General features: G+C 41.2%; 1 protein-coding gene across 2 annotated transcripts in view; it reads right to left on the bottom strand.

The window, feature by feature from the left end:
- LOC138510630 (neuronal acetylcholine receptor subunit alpha-7-like) overlaps positions 1-14,923 on the bottom strand; it is a 2,317,401-nt gene that overhangs the window by 631,880 nt on the left and 1,670,598 nt on the right. For both annotated transcript variants that reach the window (XM_069626422.1, XM_069626423.1), the window contains exon 6: positions 7,264-7,431. In XM_069626422.1, coding sequence (XP_069482523.1) covers positions 7,264-7,431 — 168 coding nt within the window. The remainder of the gene's footprint in view (positions 1-7,263; positions 7,432-14,923) is intronic.

Here is a 14,923-nt window from a genome sequence, read left to right as displayed (position 1 = left end):
TCCGCGCGCGCGCATCCCGGAAGTGCATTCGTAAGTGCACCGACTGTTGGACTGTCTGCCCTTTTCTGAGTGCTCCTTGGTTCTTCGAGCCTGCTGGACTGTTTCGAGGTGCTCGTCGGCAAGAGGAATTTTCATGTGCCACGAAACACGCCTCGTTGGACTGCTGCTGCTGTGACGTGGTGCCTTGCACGCACACAAGTAATTATACGAGACGTGTGCATAGTCTCTGTGTCTCTGTGTGGTGTTGTGTTGTGTTGTGCTCGGTCCTGGTCAGGAGCTACTGTGTCTGCTTCGTTCTCTTCTTCACTATTGTGAAAGGGCTTCTTCTTTTTGTTTTAGGTGCTCCTATTGGTTCCTCCCAGCCCACGCCCACCAACGTGTTCCCGCAGCCCTTATTTCCCGAGTGCATGCGCATCCGCGCGCGCGCATCCCGGAAGTGCATTCGTAAGTGCACCGACTGTTGGACTGTTTGACGGGACACGGGCTGGGCTGGTTAGAGGTGACATATAGCGATTTGATTCATAGAATTTCTTAGACGTGTGAGTTAGAAGGTTGGAAGGTCCCGTCTACCGCTAACACGAGAGTATAGGAAATTTAAAAACATGGTCAATGGCCTACGCAGTGGGCGGAAAATCTGTGACACCCAACCTGAATTCAGTAATGATTCAGGTAATATCATTAACGAGTCCATTAAGGGGGTTTCCCTATCTGCCACTGCAAATATGGGGCTATCCTTGACTGATGTCTCTCTGTGTGTTGGTCCTATGCTCAATTCATGCCCCAGAGTTACGACCAAGATGCGTATGTTAGAGAATGCCCCCTCTATCCATCATTTGATTGGAGTTGGTGATATGGGTCCTACTGACCCTTCTGAGAATGTTGCTACCTTTAAAATTAATGATCTTAATGAATGTGAGGAGATAGCGTATAACCAATCTCCCTCGACGTCTCCGAAGTCTTCTATTAATATGGGTGCTCCGGCTTTTGCTGGAGCTACGTCAAGTAACAACAAATTAGCGGATGTTTCTATAATACCACCTGGTATCGAGGCTGCATTGGGGAATCGTATGAGGTTCTCAAAGGCTCCCTCAACACCTGTTACTCAAGCAAGATTTGGTATTGAAAACGTCCATTTATTTAATAACGTTGTTGCTCCATCCCAAAGCATGAGTGGGACAGCTATTATGGGCCCTCACAAATTGATGGGAAGGGACTACAATAAAGTTAAATCCAGTTCCCCCACCGATACTAAAATCAATAATGACCCTATAGATGTACTCTCTCTGTCGGAACATGAAATTGCGATGTTCTCTGCCTCACAGAATCCAGATGTTAGACACTTTGGTACTCTTAATGTAATGGAGCAACAGAAATCATGTAATGGGTCTATGGGTACTGATTTTCCGGTAATGACAAGACTATTAAACCTGTTAGATAAAGGCCATGAACAAACGCATGGCGAAATGGGTATCCTAAAAGCTGTTCTAGTTGACGTTTTGTCAAAGATTAGTAGGATAGAAGGTTATCTATTTGCCTGTGATGTGGGTGCTACGAGTAAGGACATAAAAAAGGTGGCTTACTCGTCTGCCAACCAAATGATACACCAAGAACTGAAATCAGAGGCAACTCAACCTCGTAATGAGGGCATCCATCAGGCCTCGCAAACCTTGGCAGATCCAAGGATGGCAGGGGACAGCAAACCATCCTTTGCTGCTATAACAGCTGTCCCCAAAATCGATCTCAAAGATGGGACAGAATCAATGATTCAGAAGCTGTCATTGGCCATTTCAGCCAATGTGCTAGCTATACAGCAGCTGACAAATCGTTTTAGTGATTTCCCGCGTGACCTGCCTTTTGCAGATCGTACCATTCGAGAAACGGGGGGAACAGAGGAAGGGCTACATATTGAGGGGAGTGTACTCCCCAGTAATCTGTCTGATCTTACCAATCTAATTGATCTTGGGGACGAACTATATCCCAAAGATCCACCCATAGCTATCCTATCTCCCCCCTCAGTTTCTCAAGTCCCGATTGGCGAAGTCATGACCAGGAAGCAGAGAAAAATGGCTGCAAGAGCCCAAAAAAGGAAATTCCTTCAAGAAAAAAATATTAAAGCTGCCAACAAAAAAACAAAAAATGACTTTATGACAACATATGCCCTTATTGAGGCGACCAAGAAGCCGTGTTCTCTTATGATATCTGAAGACCAGGTCATTGACTTGGAGCAACTTAATCCAGAATCCAAGGAACTATTGAACTTACCTGGGTCCCGTGACTCTTCCGGTGTAAACACTAAGAGCTTGCGTGCTAATAATTGCAATATGCACGCTAATTTGGAATTAGGTATCCCAGGTGACGCAATAGAAGCTGTACAACAAAATACTAATTTGGAACCAACTAATTTTAAGCAATCAAATCTGCTGAATTTCTTCCCAAACATGAGAATTAAGAAAGCATCGCACATAATGAAGGGAGGTAATGGTCCTAGAGTGTTGAAAGAGCACAGAAAATCAGCTCAAAAACACGTAACTAAGATCGACATTAAAGAACCTCAGGAAGGTCCTCGGGCTCCTTCACACGTGAATGGTTTAACTGACCCTCCGATTCTGGAAGATCATGGTGGAGATATCACCGGGGCTGGTGTCCCCATTAATGTACTCCCAGATGAGGTTGATCTACAGCTGTCTCCAGAGATGCCATCTATTATGGGGTGGGAATCTAATGAAATATCTAATGGGAAAATGTGCCTAAATCGATCTGCTATCCTCAAAGCTTTTCAGGATATACCAGCATTGAGAACTATCAGATCGTCTGATATTGATTGGGTCAGGCTGTCTTCCAATAATAACAATAGGATGATCTGTGGCTACCACTCGCATATCATCATGAGGATGATTTGGGCCCAAAGATCTGACTTCGAATTGATAGGTTTAACTCCATCGATATTTCAAAATGAAGACTTAGCGAAATCCTTTGTTGATAAAACAGTCCCTAAGCAGATAACGCAAATGGGGCCTAATGAGGGACTATTCCCTGCCCCATTAAATGAAGAACTCTTTAAGCAATTTATGACTTTAGCGATGGCCTGCTCTGGTATTAAGTCAAATGATCATTCAGACCAGTTCTCGTCCTTTCGGAATCTAGTCAATAAATAGAATAAGGTGAAGGGACTTACATTAATGTCCTGGAATGCCTGCGGCCTGAAAAATTTTAGGCTCTGGGCATCCCGAGTGGAACCTGAAGCCCGCCCTATGATCATCCTGATTCAAGAATCTATGCATTTATCCCACTTCGATGTTCCAGGGTATTGTACCCACATTCAACCCGCCATCAAGGGCCCATTGGGACGTCCATCTGGTGGCCTTGCCGTTCTTATTGACAAGGCCTACAGAATCTCCTCCGAATTGATTTTTGCTGACTACTCTATAATAGCACTAAAAGTAAGAGGTACAGGTTGTGGTACTGGCACATTGGTGGTTATTTGTTTGTATTGGAATTATGTCCACATAGCACAGTCTGATCTACAGGAGGTCTTAGACAAAATCCTTGTTGACATTATATCCAATGATCCAGGTATTCCAATCATAGTTGGGGGGGACTTCAATGCCTCGTGTTTTATACCATCCAATTGTATACATTCTCGTTCCTCGACTATTTCTATGCAGTTGGGGAAGCAGTGGGTTGATTATTTTCTTGCATGGGACATTCAATTGGTAACCCCCAACCTTGAACATTACAGTTACACCTGGGCTCGGGGTAAGGCATCATCAATGATCGATTATTTCTTTGTTTCTACCAGTCTCATGTCTGATGTTGCTTCACTAGACATATGTGACCCATTTTTGGGTGACCATATGGCTTTACTCCTTAATTTGAAATCTTTGCCCCGACAATATGATAAAGATCTGGTTTTAACTATAATTGCTTTAGATCGGCCAAAAATCAGTTTACGTTGGAACGGCAGATTATGCTCGAGAATGATGGACCGACTGAAACAAGACACTACTATATATGTCCCAGAGGTTAGAGCTGGTAGTGACTGTCCCATTGTCGAAAGGAATAATGGACTGAGAATTCATACTCATGTTCAGCACTTAACATCAATAAATCAAAATACTCATTCATTATCTCATCATCATACATTTAATTCAGCAATAACTAATCTTCGCAAAGAGAAACGTAAGGACATACGTAGCCTTGGCCCTCCTTATTTGATGGGGGACAATTATGCGAAGCAAAAGCGAAAATCAATCAGAGATATCGTAATAGGCTTAAAATTATGAAATATGAGTTGTTGATAGCTGACAATCAGAATATCCTATCCTGCCTCTTAAGACATGATTCTCGGCAAGTTTGGTCTGCTTTACGACAGCTGACAGGAGTTTCTTCGTCAGTGAAAGAAGCAGCCGTAACTGCCACTACCTGGGTTACATATGTACAAGCTAAATTTGCCCTTCCACCACGCTTTGCTGATACTGACACCATGAACTATCATACCATGATTTTAAAAAAATCCCCCTGGGTTCTGGATGATATTATTCGAGCGATTGGTAAGATCAAGCCCTCTCGGGCCCCTGGCCCTGATGGCATTCCACCATGTCTGATAAAGAAAGACCCCCTGTTTTGGGCAAAAATTCTTGAGAACAAATTTGACAGTGTTTATTTGACAGCCTGTATTCCACCTTCGTGGTGCTCGGCGAATATCATCCCCATTTATAAAAAAGGGAGTTGGGATGACCCGAACAATTTTAGACCCATTGCACTTATGGATGCATCAGCGAAGATTTTTACTTACTTACTGCTGGAATCCATTTTACAGATTATAGATCGGTTAGACATCTTGCCTAAATATCAGGTGGGCTTTCGTAAACGAATGGGGTGCTCGCTCAATGCCTTTATACTAGCACATCTATACGCCCAAACCAAGGGGAAACACACTGGTCCGATTTATATGGCAGCCTTGGATTTAACGGCGGCGTTTGATTCAATCATCCGCGCAGTTCTTTGGGAAAAAATGGCCGCTTATGGCTTCCCGATGTCCTTGGTGGCCATATTAGCCCTTCTCCACCAAAATACCACTTACCGAATAAGACTAACTAAAGAAGGAGCTCTAACTGATAAAATACCCACAGAAATCGGTCTTAAACAGGGATGTAATTTGGCTGCGGTGTTATTTAACCTATATTTGGCTGACCTTGACACAGCCTGGGCTGATGTTGTGTCATTTCCAGTGAAATTGGGTAGTCTGGTAATCAACTGGCTTGCATTTGCGGACGATCTTTTGTTTATGGATCGCACCCCGTTTGGCCTACAGGCCAAATTGACAGCCTTTCAAACGTATGCTGATAAAAACAACCTTCAAGTGAACACACTGAAATCGTTTATTATTGTGATATCTGATGGGAAAAAGAAAATTACAAAATTTACCTGGTCACTCAATGAGTGTATGATTCCTAAAGTTAGGATGATGCGCTATCTTGGCTATCAGCTTTCCGATTCCTATTCTATAGGAATGTGGAAAGAGATGATTAAGAATAAAGTAAAACCTCTTACTTCCCAAATGAAAATCATATATTACAGATATTGTAAATTTTCCTTGGACCCTTTGATACAGTTTTACTTATTAAAGGTTGAACCAATACTTTTGTATAGTCTGGACATTTGCATATCTGAGATAGAGTTTTTCTTGGATTGCATACAGGGGAAATTATGGAAGCAAGTTCTGGGGATGGCTATGTCAATACCGAACACGATGATTTGCCACGAAGTTGGGATCCTACCCATATCTGTTAAATGGCATTGGCGACGACTTAATAACTATGTCAAACTACTGGCTCCACCAAAAAAATCCCTCTATGAGGACTTAGCACAATTACTCAATGAAGAGAATGTACCTTCGATGGTAAAATACAAAGATAAAATGGACAAAATGTTAAATGAAACCATGATTGATAAGGATGACTTAATAATGGGAATTCCAGCATGTAAAAAGAAATTCCAAAAATACTTCTGGTGTGTTATGGTGGATCAAATTGGTAAAAGCAAAATGTATTATGAATATGCCAAATTCACCAGAAAACTTGGAGACCGTGCGCATTACTTGGCCATTTTCCCGTGTAACACTGCTAGAAAGTTGTATATGAGGTTTAAACTGAATCAATTTATCACGAATGAAAGGTTGTTTCTGTGGGATCAATCCAGTTGCAGTAAATCTATGGGTTACTGTCGCTTTTGTGAACAAGGGAGAGTGCTTGAAACCTTGAAACACCTTACCATGTTTTGTCCATTTTTCAACTCCCAAAGAAATCTATCCTTTGGGTTGTATATGTACAATTATTCTGATACATGGAAAGAATCCTTGTGGAGAAGGTGTATGGAAGGTTCCAGTCAATGGCTGACCTTATGTTTGACAAGATTTCTAGGATCTTTGGATTCAATTTTAATGGCACAGTATAAACTACTTACAGAAATTACGGTTTAGCCCATCTCGAGACACTGAAGTTTTAATCTGATAAGGATATTGTATTATATGGTATTCTGTTTGTGTGATATTGTTATGCCTTTTGAGGGATGGGTGAGGGGAAATTTTAGATGTATTTGAACTTGTAAATTCGAAAGTGATTTGAAAATCGATTTATAATTATTGAAACTTTCTATATTATTTTTATATGCAATTTGTTTTGATTTTGTAAAGGTTTGTTTTAAACCATAAACAATAAAAAAAAAAAAAAAAAAGAATTGATTTTTGATGCTTAGCAGATCAGGACTTGCCTTACAATCATCAGAGTTTAAAGTTTTACAAGTATAAGCAACTTATTACTATTGATAGCAACAACACTGAACCATGTTAGAGCTTAAGAAATCAAAACATAAGAGTCCATAACGAATAAACAAACAATGGCAAACTAGTGAAATAAAGCGAGGGATCAAAGAAAATAGAACATGTCTGCTGCGCACGCAAAACATAGAAAACATTCCATGCAGGAAGCAAGAGTATGTGTGATCAGATAACAAATTCATTGCACAAAAGAGGTCACACAGATAAAAGAAATGATTGACTAAACTAACCAGCTAACTGAATTGTTCTTGAAGTGATTCTATGGTGTGAAAAAATAAAAACTATATTTCTAAGTGCATCTTTGTTCTAAATCTAAACCTTATTTACTGCATTTTCTAGTATGCATGATCTGGTCCTTTTTCTAGGTACAGCCATCGACATGGAAAGCTCTGATACAGTGACATTGAATTAACAACATTACTTACCAACTAAATCCCACTCGCCGTTAGAAATGTAACTTGATATATCTGCTTCGAGCATCTGCAGATCAATTAGCCAGCCATTGTATGTCCATGAGCCAAACTTTAAGTTGCATTTCTGAACATCAAAAGGGAACCAGCGGACATCAATATAACAAGTGCTTTTTAGAATGCCTAGCAAAAAAGGAGAACAAGGCAAATGTCACACGAAGGTGAGACACAAAATGGCGTGACAATATTATTCTTCAATTTGCACTGACATACTCTATGAGCATTTCATGGAGCTGTAAACAATGATTCATACAATGCCTGGATAACTTACTGGTACTCTTCTTTAATCTGAGTCAAAGACTTTCTAGGCACATTTCTTATTCTTTAAGGACGAGTCTGAATCCCGGAATCAGTAAGCACGCTCATAAAATGGGCCTGCTCTTTCTAAGGAATTGTTTGTACTCTATCAGTTAACATTTCTTTAAGCTCCAATACTTTCCTAAAAATAAAGGGTGCTAACACCTAGACAGTAGGATGGTCGAGCAGTGACACAAGTTGGCATATACCAAAGTGAGTTTCAAACACCGGTGGTGAGGTTTCAACCAAACCCTAACGTTTGTAAGCCTATCCTTAATAAGTCCTTGTCCCTTCATGTACACCATAGTCAAGAAAGCAATATCCAAGTAAGTGGCCAAAAGAAAGCTGCAAACATATTTTCAGCAAGTGCGTAGCCTGCTGGCTAACCCTATGCTTGAAAGTAAATGTTCCAAATATTGAAAAAGAAAGAGTTAATAAAATCCAATTCAACAAATGTTCAGCACTAGTTTAGAAAACACAGCAAAGAAAGTTTTACTTGGAAGTTCTTCCAAATAATACTCACAGGCTCGACTCTCCTTCAGCTTCACTCTTGTACCCTAGATGCACCTTTAGGCCTCTTGTGTCTTAGGCGTTCACTTCTAAGCTTCTCTGTGGCCTCCTGGCTTCCAATTTGTACAGTATGGTTCCTCTGGCTTATAATTTGATCCCTCCGCAACCGCTGGCTTCTCAAAGCTTTCACATAACTCTCTCCAGGACCTCTTACATCTCAACATTCACATACAGGTAAGTCCACAACCTGCACTTGCGCAGCATTCATGGATAGGCCACGTTACGATCTGTTGCAACTTGGCATGCATGGGCATTTTTCCCCATGACCTGTGGTGATTCAAAATTCATGGACAGGTCTCTTCATAACCTGTTGTAACCCAGCATACATGGACAGGTCTCTCTATTACCTATTGTGACTCAACATTCTTCAGGGACAGGTCTCAACACTTCCTGCTGTCATTCAGCATTCATGGACAGGTCTCTCCCAGAATTCTTTTTTTCAGTATTCATGGACGGCGCTCTACCAGACATGTGGCATTATCTTAAGCCCGGTCTCTGGATCAGCCTTTGTTGGATTGCATCCAACTAAGTGGCCATTTTGTACCAGGTTGTGGTCTCCTAGTCTTTACAGAGAAAGGCAAAGAGCATTTAATGTTTCTCCTGTGTGTGTTCCCCCCACTGGTCTCCCACTGTTCCTTTGTTGTTCCTTATGCAGTGGGTATATGTGTGCTGTCGTTTATAGTTTCTGTGGATGTGAGTGCAATATTTCGTATCCCTTGTGTGGGTTATCTTAAAATTGGACAGAAGCAAGGTTGGCAAAAGAAGGACAGCGAGATTCAGCGCAATGACCTACGTAGTGTGGGGTGGTGTGAGAAGCGCTGCAGGTGAATGTAGGGGTGGGGACTTGCCACGTCCTACCACAATTGGAACAGAGAAAGATTGTTTTTACAAACACACTGCGCACACACACAGATTAAATTAAAGTTGGTGTATATTTAATCCGCAAAGACGGTAGCCTGACACGTGTTTGGAGCAACATGCTCTTCTACTGAGGCTGTTAATGGGGTACCTTTTGAATTGGAAGCAGGGGTATGTATAGAAGCAAAAATATATAGAACTGCGGGCTCCACTTAAGATGCTGTTGCAAGAACAAATTGAAAGCGAGTTCGCACTAAGACAGCGTCTCCGCTGTGTATGAGGACAGGAGGTCTCCTGTTGCTCGAAACACGTGTCAGGCTACCGTCTTTGCGGATTAAATATACACCAACTTTAATTCAATCTGTGTATGTGCGCAGTGTGTTTGTAAAAACAATCTTTATCTTAAAATTGCCTTCACCTGTTAGCTCTGCAGCTTCAAAGGCACTCCACAGCTTCAGAGGTGCTGCTGGTGCCATAGTGCATTTCAGAAGCTATCTGTTTGCCACTCTACAGCATTTCACATCTCCTCATACACTATGAGCATGCATCTGAGTTGTCCCAGCTCGATCACGTTGTCTGCGGTTGTTTAGCTTTCGCTCTCCTATCTGCATGTAAGTGAAGAAAACTCACTAGTCACAGTTCACGAATCTTCAACATATGTGTTCTATTATGCATGGACAAAAAGAATCATTGAAACATCAGTTCAATGATTTATAGCATTCATAATGGTCACTATGAAGACAGAGAATTGTGACCCAGTTACCAAGAAGTGATAACGCTGGACAAATGTTTGTAGAAACTCCCACGTAGTTGCTTTGCATATGTATTACATATGCATTCCTGCATATTCACCCCATGCACCAGACATGCCTCATGTAGAATGGCCTTGGGCAAAGCCTAGGTGGCATAACCCGTAATCCTGTTATGCCTTAGTAATAAGGAGACAGATACATTGACTTAATGTACTCAGTGGCATTTTGTACCACTTAAAGGTGACCAGGAAGCCTAAACAAATCAAGCTGAGAAACTGAAATACATGTTTATTTATTTATATTTTTATTAGCAATTTTTGCATTTTACAACTCTCTACAGATAAAATATACAGTCAACATGTCTTATATATAAATCGCTGGGGTCCTGGAAACATCAAACATGCTTGGAGGCACGTCTTTAGGGGGAAGATTTACAATACAATGTCCTGGCCCGAGTGGAAGGATGGCAGACCCTTATGACTGAACCCCGGACCATGGTGCAGGAGAGCCTCATCAAGGAGTAAATAAAAGAAAAGGATCCTGAGTTACTAAAGTCCTTAATTCTCCAAGTCATCTACGGGAATAAATGACTATCAAGGAACATACCTTAGATGATAATAATAATAATACATTATCTGGGGTCTGAAAGGTCCAGTAGTATAATTTATAGTGCTTTGAAGTATAGCGCCTTGAAGTTTATATCACCTCACTGAATGTGATAGCATTCTGTCGCCAGCAATAATGTGGCACACACATATAGTCATCTTTATGTTGCCAATATAACAGGGGAATATATGGCTGGGGGCATGCAAGGTATGGAATTCATAATGCAGCCAAAGCCCAATATAAAGGTACAGAGAGTAAATGTGCATAATACTTTTTTCTTTCTACCGAGAGTAAAAGTGCAACATTTTTTTTTCTTTTTTCTGGATTCCCTCATGCATAAAGGGCTACATTATTGAATATTATTTATATAACTGACTGATTTAATTAACACGTACTAATCACTAATGCTTACTCATTAACATTATAATGTAATCCCATGTACAAAGTGAGGTGAAAGTACATATTTTGAAATTTGTTTTTAAACGTGCATTTTTCTCTCTTATTTTCTCTTGCTGTGCTGAATGCAGAAGGCAGGAAGGCAGCAGAAAATCGAAAAAGATACAGTTATTATAATCTGAAGCTACCATTGTTTGTGACATGAGGGTGTTAACAGAATACATTTTCTGCTAATATGATTGGAAGGAAGTGCATCGGCAGTTATGCCACGTAAGCAGCAGAGTTCTGCTGGGGAAAGTCTGACAGCAAAAGTTCAGATCGCTTTTGCTGGGCTCCAGAGACGGATGATCTTGGTGTCTCAACATTGGCTTGAGAACCCTATGTTCTCGCCAGACACATTTTAGACACTGAGATTACGAAGGCAACCCCTGCCGACCGGGCCACTCTTCTGAGGGAAATCGCCTGGGGGAGAAAACCACAAATCTTTTGGTAAGCAGCCAAGTTCAAGTGAGGGTATTTTTTTTATGCGATTGCTTGGCGTATGTGTTCTAAAAAAATGCTAGGCAGTTAGGATAGCAAAGCAAAAGAAATCTCATGCATTTAATTTGTCGTATGATAATGTTGCAAAGTGAAAGTTGCTCTGTTTTTGTATTGTTTCTTTTCTTGTTTTTTATTACAGAGAACAACACCCTGTGATTGGTAAGATGTTATTTTGAATTGCAATTGTTTCTAATACACACAATATAAAAGCAGAACGTGTATAGAGTTTTGTTTTTCTCTTTTCTTGGTGCCTTTAGAATAATATTTTATGACACGGGGAAGATTTTTTTGAGGTAGTACATTTTTTTTTAAAAACTTTTTTATTCAGAGAAACCCTGATAAATTTATCGAAAATTCAGTGACTTCCAAAGAAAACCTTCGAAACTCTCTTTCCTTGACTTCATGTTTGGAGTTTCGCGTGTTAAAATTTCCACGTGGCGTTTTTTGCCTCAAATCTGTCATCTTTTTGCTTCTGTTGACGGAGTATGAGCCCCAGGGTCCTCGTGGAGAGGCGTGTTATCTCCCCAATCTTTCTGAATGTAGCCCCAATTAGATTCACCATTGCCACCGACCATCTCGTGGTTTCCCCCAATATTAATCTGTTGCATAGATAATTTTCCCGGATCATCCACGGGTTCTCGATTAGCAGTAGCAGGTGAACAACTCTGTTTTGTTTGGTGTTAGAACAGTGTATGATTAGATGTTTCAAAGTTTCCTTCATCTCTGGGTTTTTGCATAATCGGCATTATTTTTTATCAGAAACACCCCTGATGGTTAGGATTTCCTGTGTTAATAGCAGATTTAATCTTGCTTTCATGAACAGCTTTCTTTTTCTTTTTTCTGGGAATTTTACGCAATACTTTATGTGAGATTTCACTTTGTTGAACGTAGGGGGGAGATGAGTTAGGAGTTTGTTTTCCGCGGCTAACTCCATTTTGTGTATCCAATCCATCGTTACCATTTTTTGTTTGATTCTGTCCGGGTTTTCTTTCAGCTCTTTTTCCGAACAAGCTATTTCCTGGAGTTTCTCTTTCCTTTTCTCCATCCATCTTTTCAGAGCTGCACATTTACCACTTTCCATTTCGTCCTTGATGATGTTAAAGGCCGGCAGTATCTCAGCTAGGATCGTTTTCCTAAAAAAGCTCATGGCACTTTGATCTACCATGGATGCAAAGGATACTAGGCCTAGCTCTCTTCTAATAGCCGCCATAGAAGTTGATTTAGGGACTCCCAGGACTGCCTTCCAGACCAGCCCCTCCAGTCTGCTCCAGATCTTGGCTGGGGTGAAAAGTGAGACTTACATTCCGTAAACCAGAGCTGGAACCACTTTTCCCTTGTACAAGTTTATAGCGGGGATTAGTGAGAACTTCCCGAATTTTTGGTTAATGACTCGCATTTGTGCTGTTAACCTTTTGGCTTTATCCCAGAGCGTATTTTGCATAGCCATGTCTGTTCCTAAACTGTTGATATCGATACCCAGATATCTGATGGTTTTTACTGATTCAATTTTGACGTTATCCAGGAACCAGGACAGTTGTTTCGTTTTTTTGTTGGCTGCTTTCTCGATCGTCAGAACTTTAGTTTTGTTTTTGTTGATTTAAAGAGAGTTTTTGCTGATGTATTTCACCAGATTATTTAATTTTTGTTGCAATCTAATTTTTGTCTGATCGATTAAGATGATATCATCTGCATATAAGAGTCTTGGTATAGTTGTTTTGCCCATTTTCGGCGGGAAGCTCCTAACGGAGTGTTGGAAGTCGCCCAGGAAAGCAATGAATAGGGCTGGTGCCAAGGGGCAGCCCTGTTTGACCCCTCTGTTCACCTTGATTTCCTCGGATAACGTTCATTGCTGGCTTAGGTTCACTCTTATGGTGTTTTCTGAGTGCAACGCTTTAATTGGATCCAGCACTGATTGGGGGCAATTCCAGGAGTGTAATTTGAACCACAGCATGTTTCGATCAATTTTGTCAAAAGCTTTTGATAGATCAATAAAAGCTAGGTGGACCTTTGGGGCCCCTGCCTTCACCTTAGCTTTTAGGATGTTGATGATCATGATATTGATAGAAGTGCTTCCATTTTTTTGAAAACCCGTTTGGAGGTTGTCCTTCGATGGTCCGCTTTTTTCCCATTCTCTAAGATGGTCCAAGAGAAGGGTTGCATAGATTTTGCCAATTATATCGAGCAAAGCGGTTGGCCTGTAGTTAGCCGGGTCCTCACAGTTCCCCTTTTTGTAAATCGGCACTATCACTGCTTTCTGCCAAGACTCTGGGATTTGTTGTTTTGTCTCGCATTCTGCAATGATCTTACTAATCACCAAAGACCACTAGTTGGGGATTTGTTTAAGTGTCACGTTTGTCAGACCATCGGGGCCGGGAGCTCTAGAAGTTTTTAATTTCTTGATTTTGGGTTCAATATTTTAGGGATTCGACAGGTTCACCCAGGTTGATTTGGCATTACCCAACTTCGGTGCTGGTGGTTCCTTTGCCTCTTCACATTCCGACGTTAGATAGTTTATCCATTTATCCTCATCAACTGCGTTGCTCAGGGGCATGTTCTGTGAGCAAGATGTCTTTTTTATCAGTGACCAGAATTCACTCGATTTTTTTGGATGCTAGTCTTTTCATCATGTCCTCAGCATCGTGTTGGTATTGGACTGCCCTTTGTTGTTTCCACCAGTTGCGATACCTTTTTGTTTCTTGGTGGCATTTCGCCCAATCCTCTGTGGTATTTGTCTTCTTTGCCCTCCTTTTCAAACGGCAACCCTTTTTTCTTTGTTCAACCAGGGCTTTATTGAAAGCATGTATCGGCTGGACCAGGTTAGAATGTTTCCCCTTCAGTGGTTTGTTATAAGGCAATAGAAGCAGTATGTAGTCCGGTCTTACATCTAGATTATTCAGGTTGTTGGACAGGACTTTCTTGTCCCATGCAATTCTGATTTTCGAAATGTCGGACTCAGTTAGCCTTTGTTGTGATCTTTGACTATGTGTTTCCGTTTCTAGGAGGTATGCCATTTTTGCTGCTTTCGATCCATGCCATACGCATTTCAACAAATTGTGATTGCTGTTGATAGTTCTTTCAACTCGGAAACTCTTCATGCGTTCAATTAGACCTGAAGAGATGCAGATATGGTCTAATGTTGCATTTGACGTTCCACGTTCCCAAGTTGGGATATTTGTTTGATTTGGGAACAAAGTGTCGATGTTTTGGATGTTTCTTGTGGCAATCAGGTTCTTCCATGCTTTCCCTCGCACCCTGGTTGGGGCCGATGTTACAGTGTGTTGGTTGCTAGTTGGGTTTGCCCGTGTCAGATTGTTACAATTTGCCTTAAAGTCTCCGCAGATAATGATTTCAATGTCTTCGAACTCCTCGTAGAGCTGGTCAATCGTGCTGCTCATATTTGAGCAGAAAAGTTTGGTTGACATGCGCTGCGGGTTCCAATAGCAGTTGATTATAGCTAGCAGGTTTGCATGACCTCCTCCATTTTTTGTGACCCGCTGGGACCAAGCTGTCATGGTCACTAGTATTTCATGTGCTTCTTTCCATTTTCGCGGTTCTGCCAGGCCCAGTCCTATTTTGATTGCTGTCAGCAGACCCGC

The sequence above is a fragment of the Ambystoma mexicanum genome, chromosome 6p, assembly GCF_040938575.1.
Source record: "Ambystoma mexicanum isolate Mex_15411 chromosome 6p, UKY_AmexF1_1, whole genome shotgun sequence".
In the NCBI taxonomy this organism is placed as follows: domain Eukaryota; kingdom Metazoa; phylum Chordata; class Amphibia; order Caudata; family Ambystomatidae; genus Ambystoma; species Ambystoma mexicanum.
This window is presented reverse-complemented; position numbering and strand designations above follow the sequence as displayed.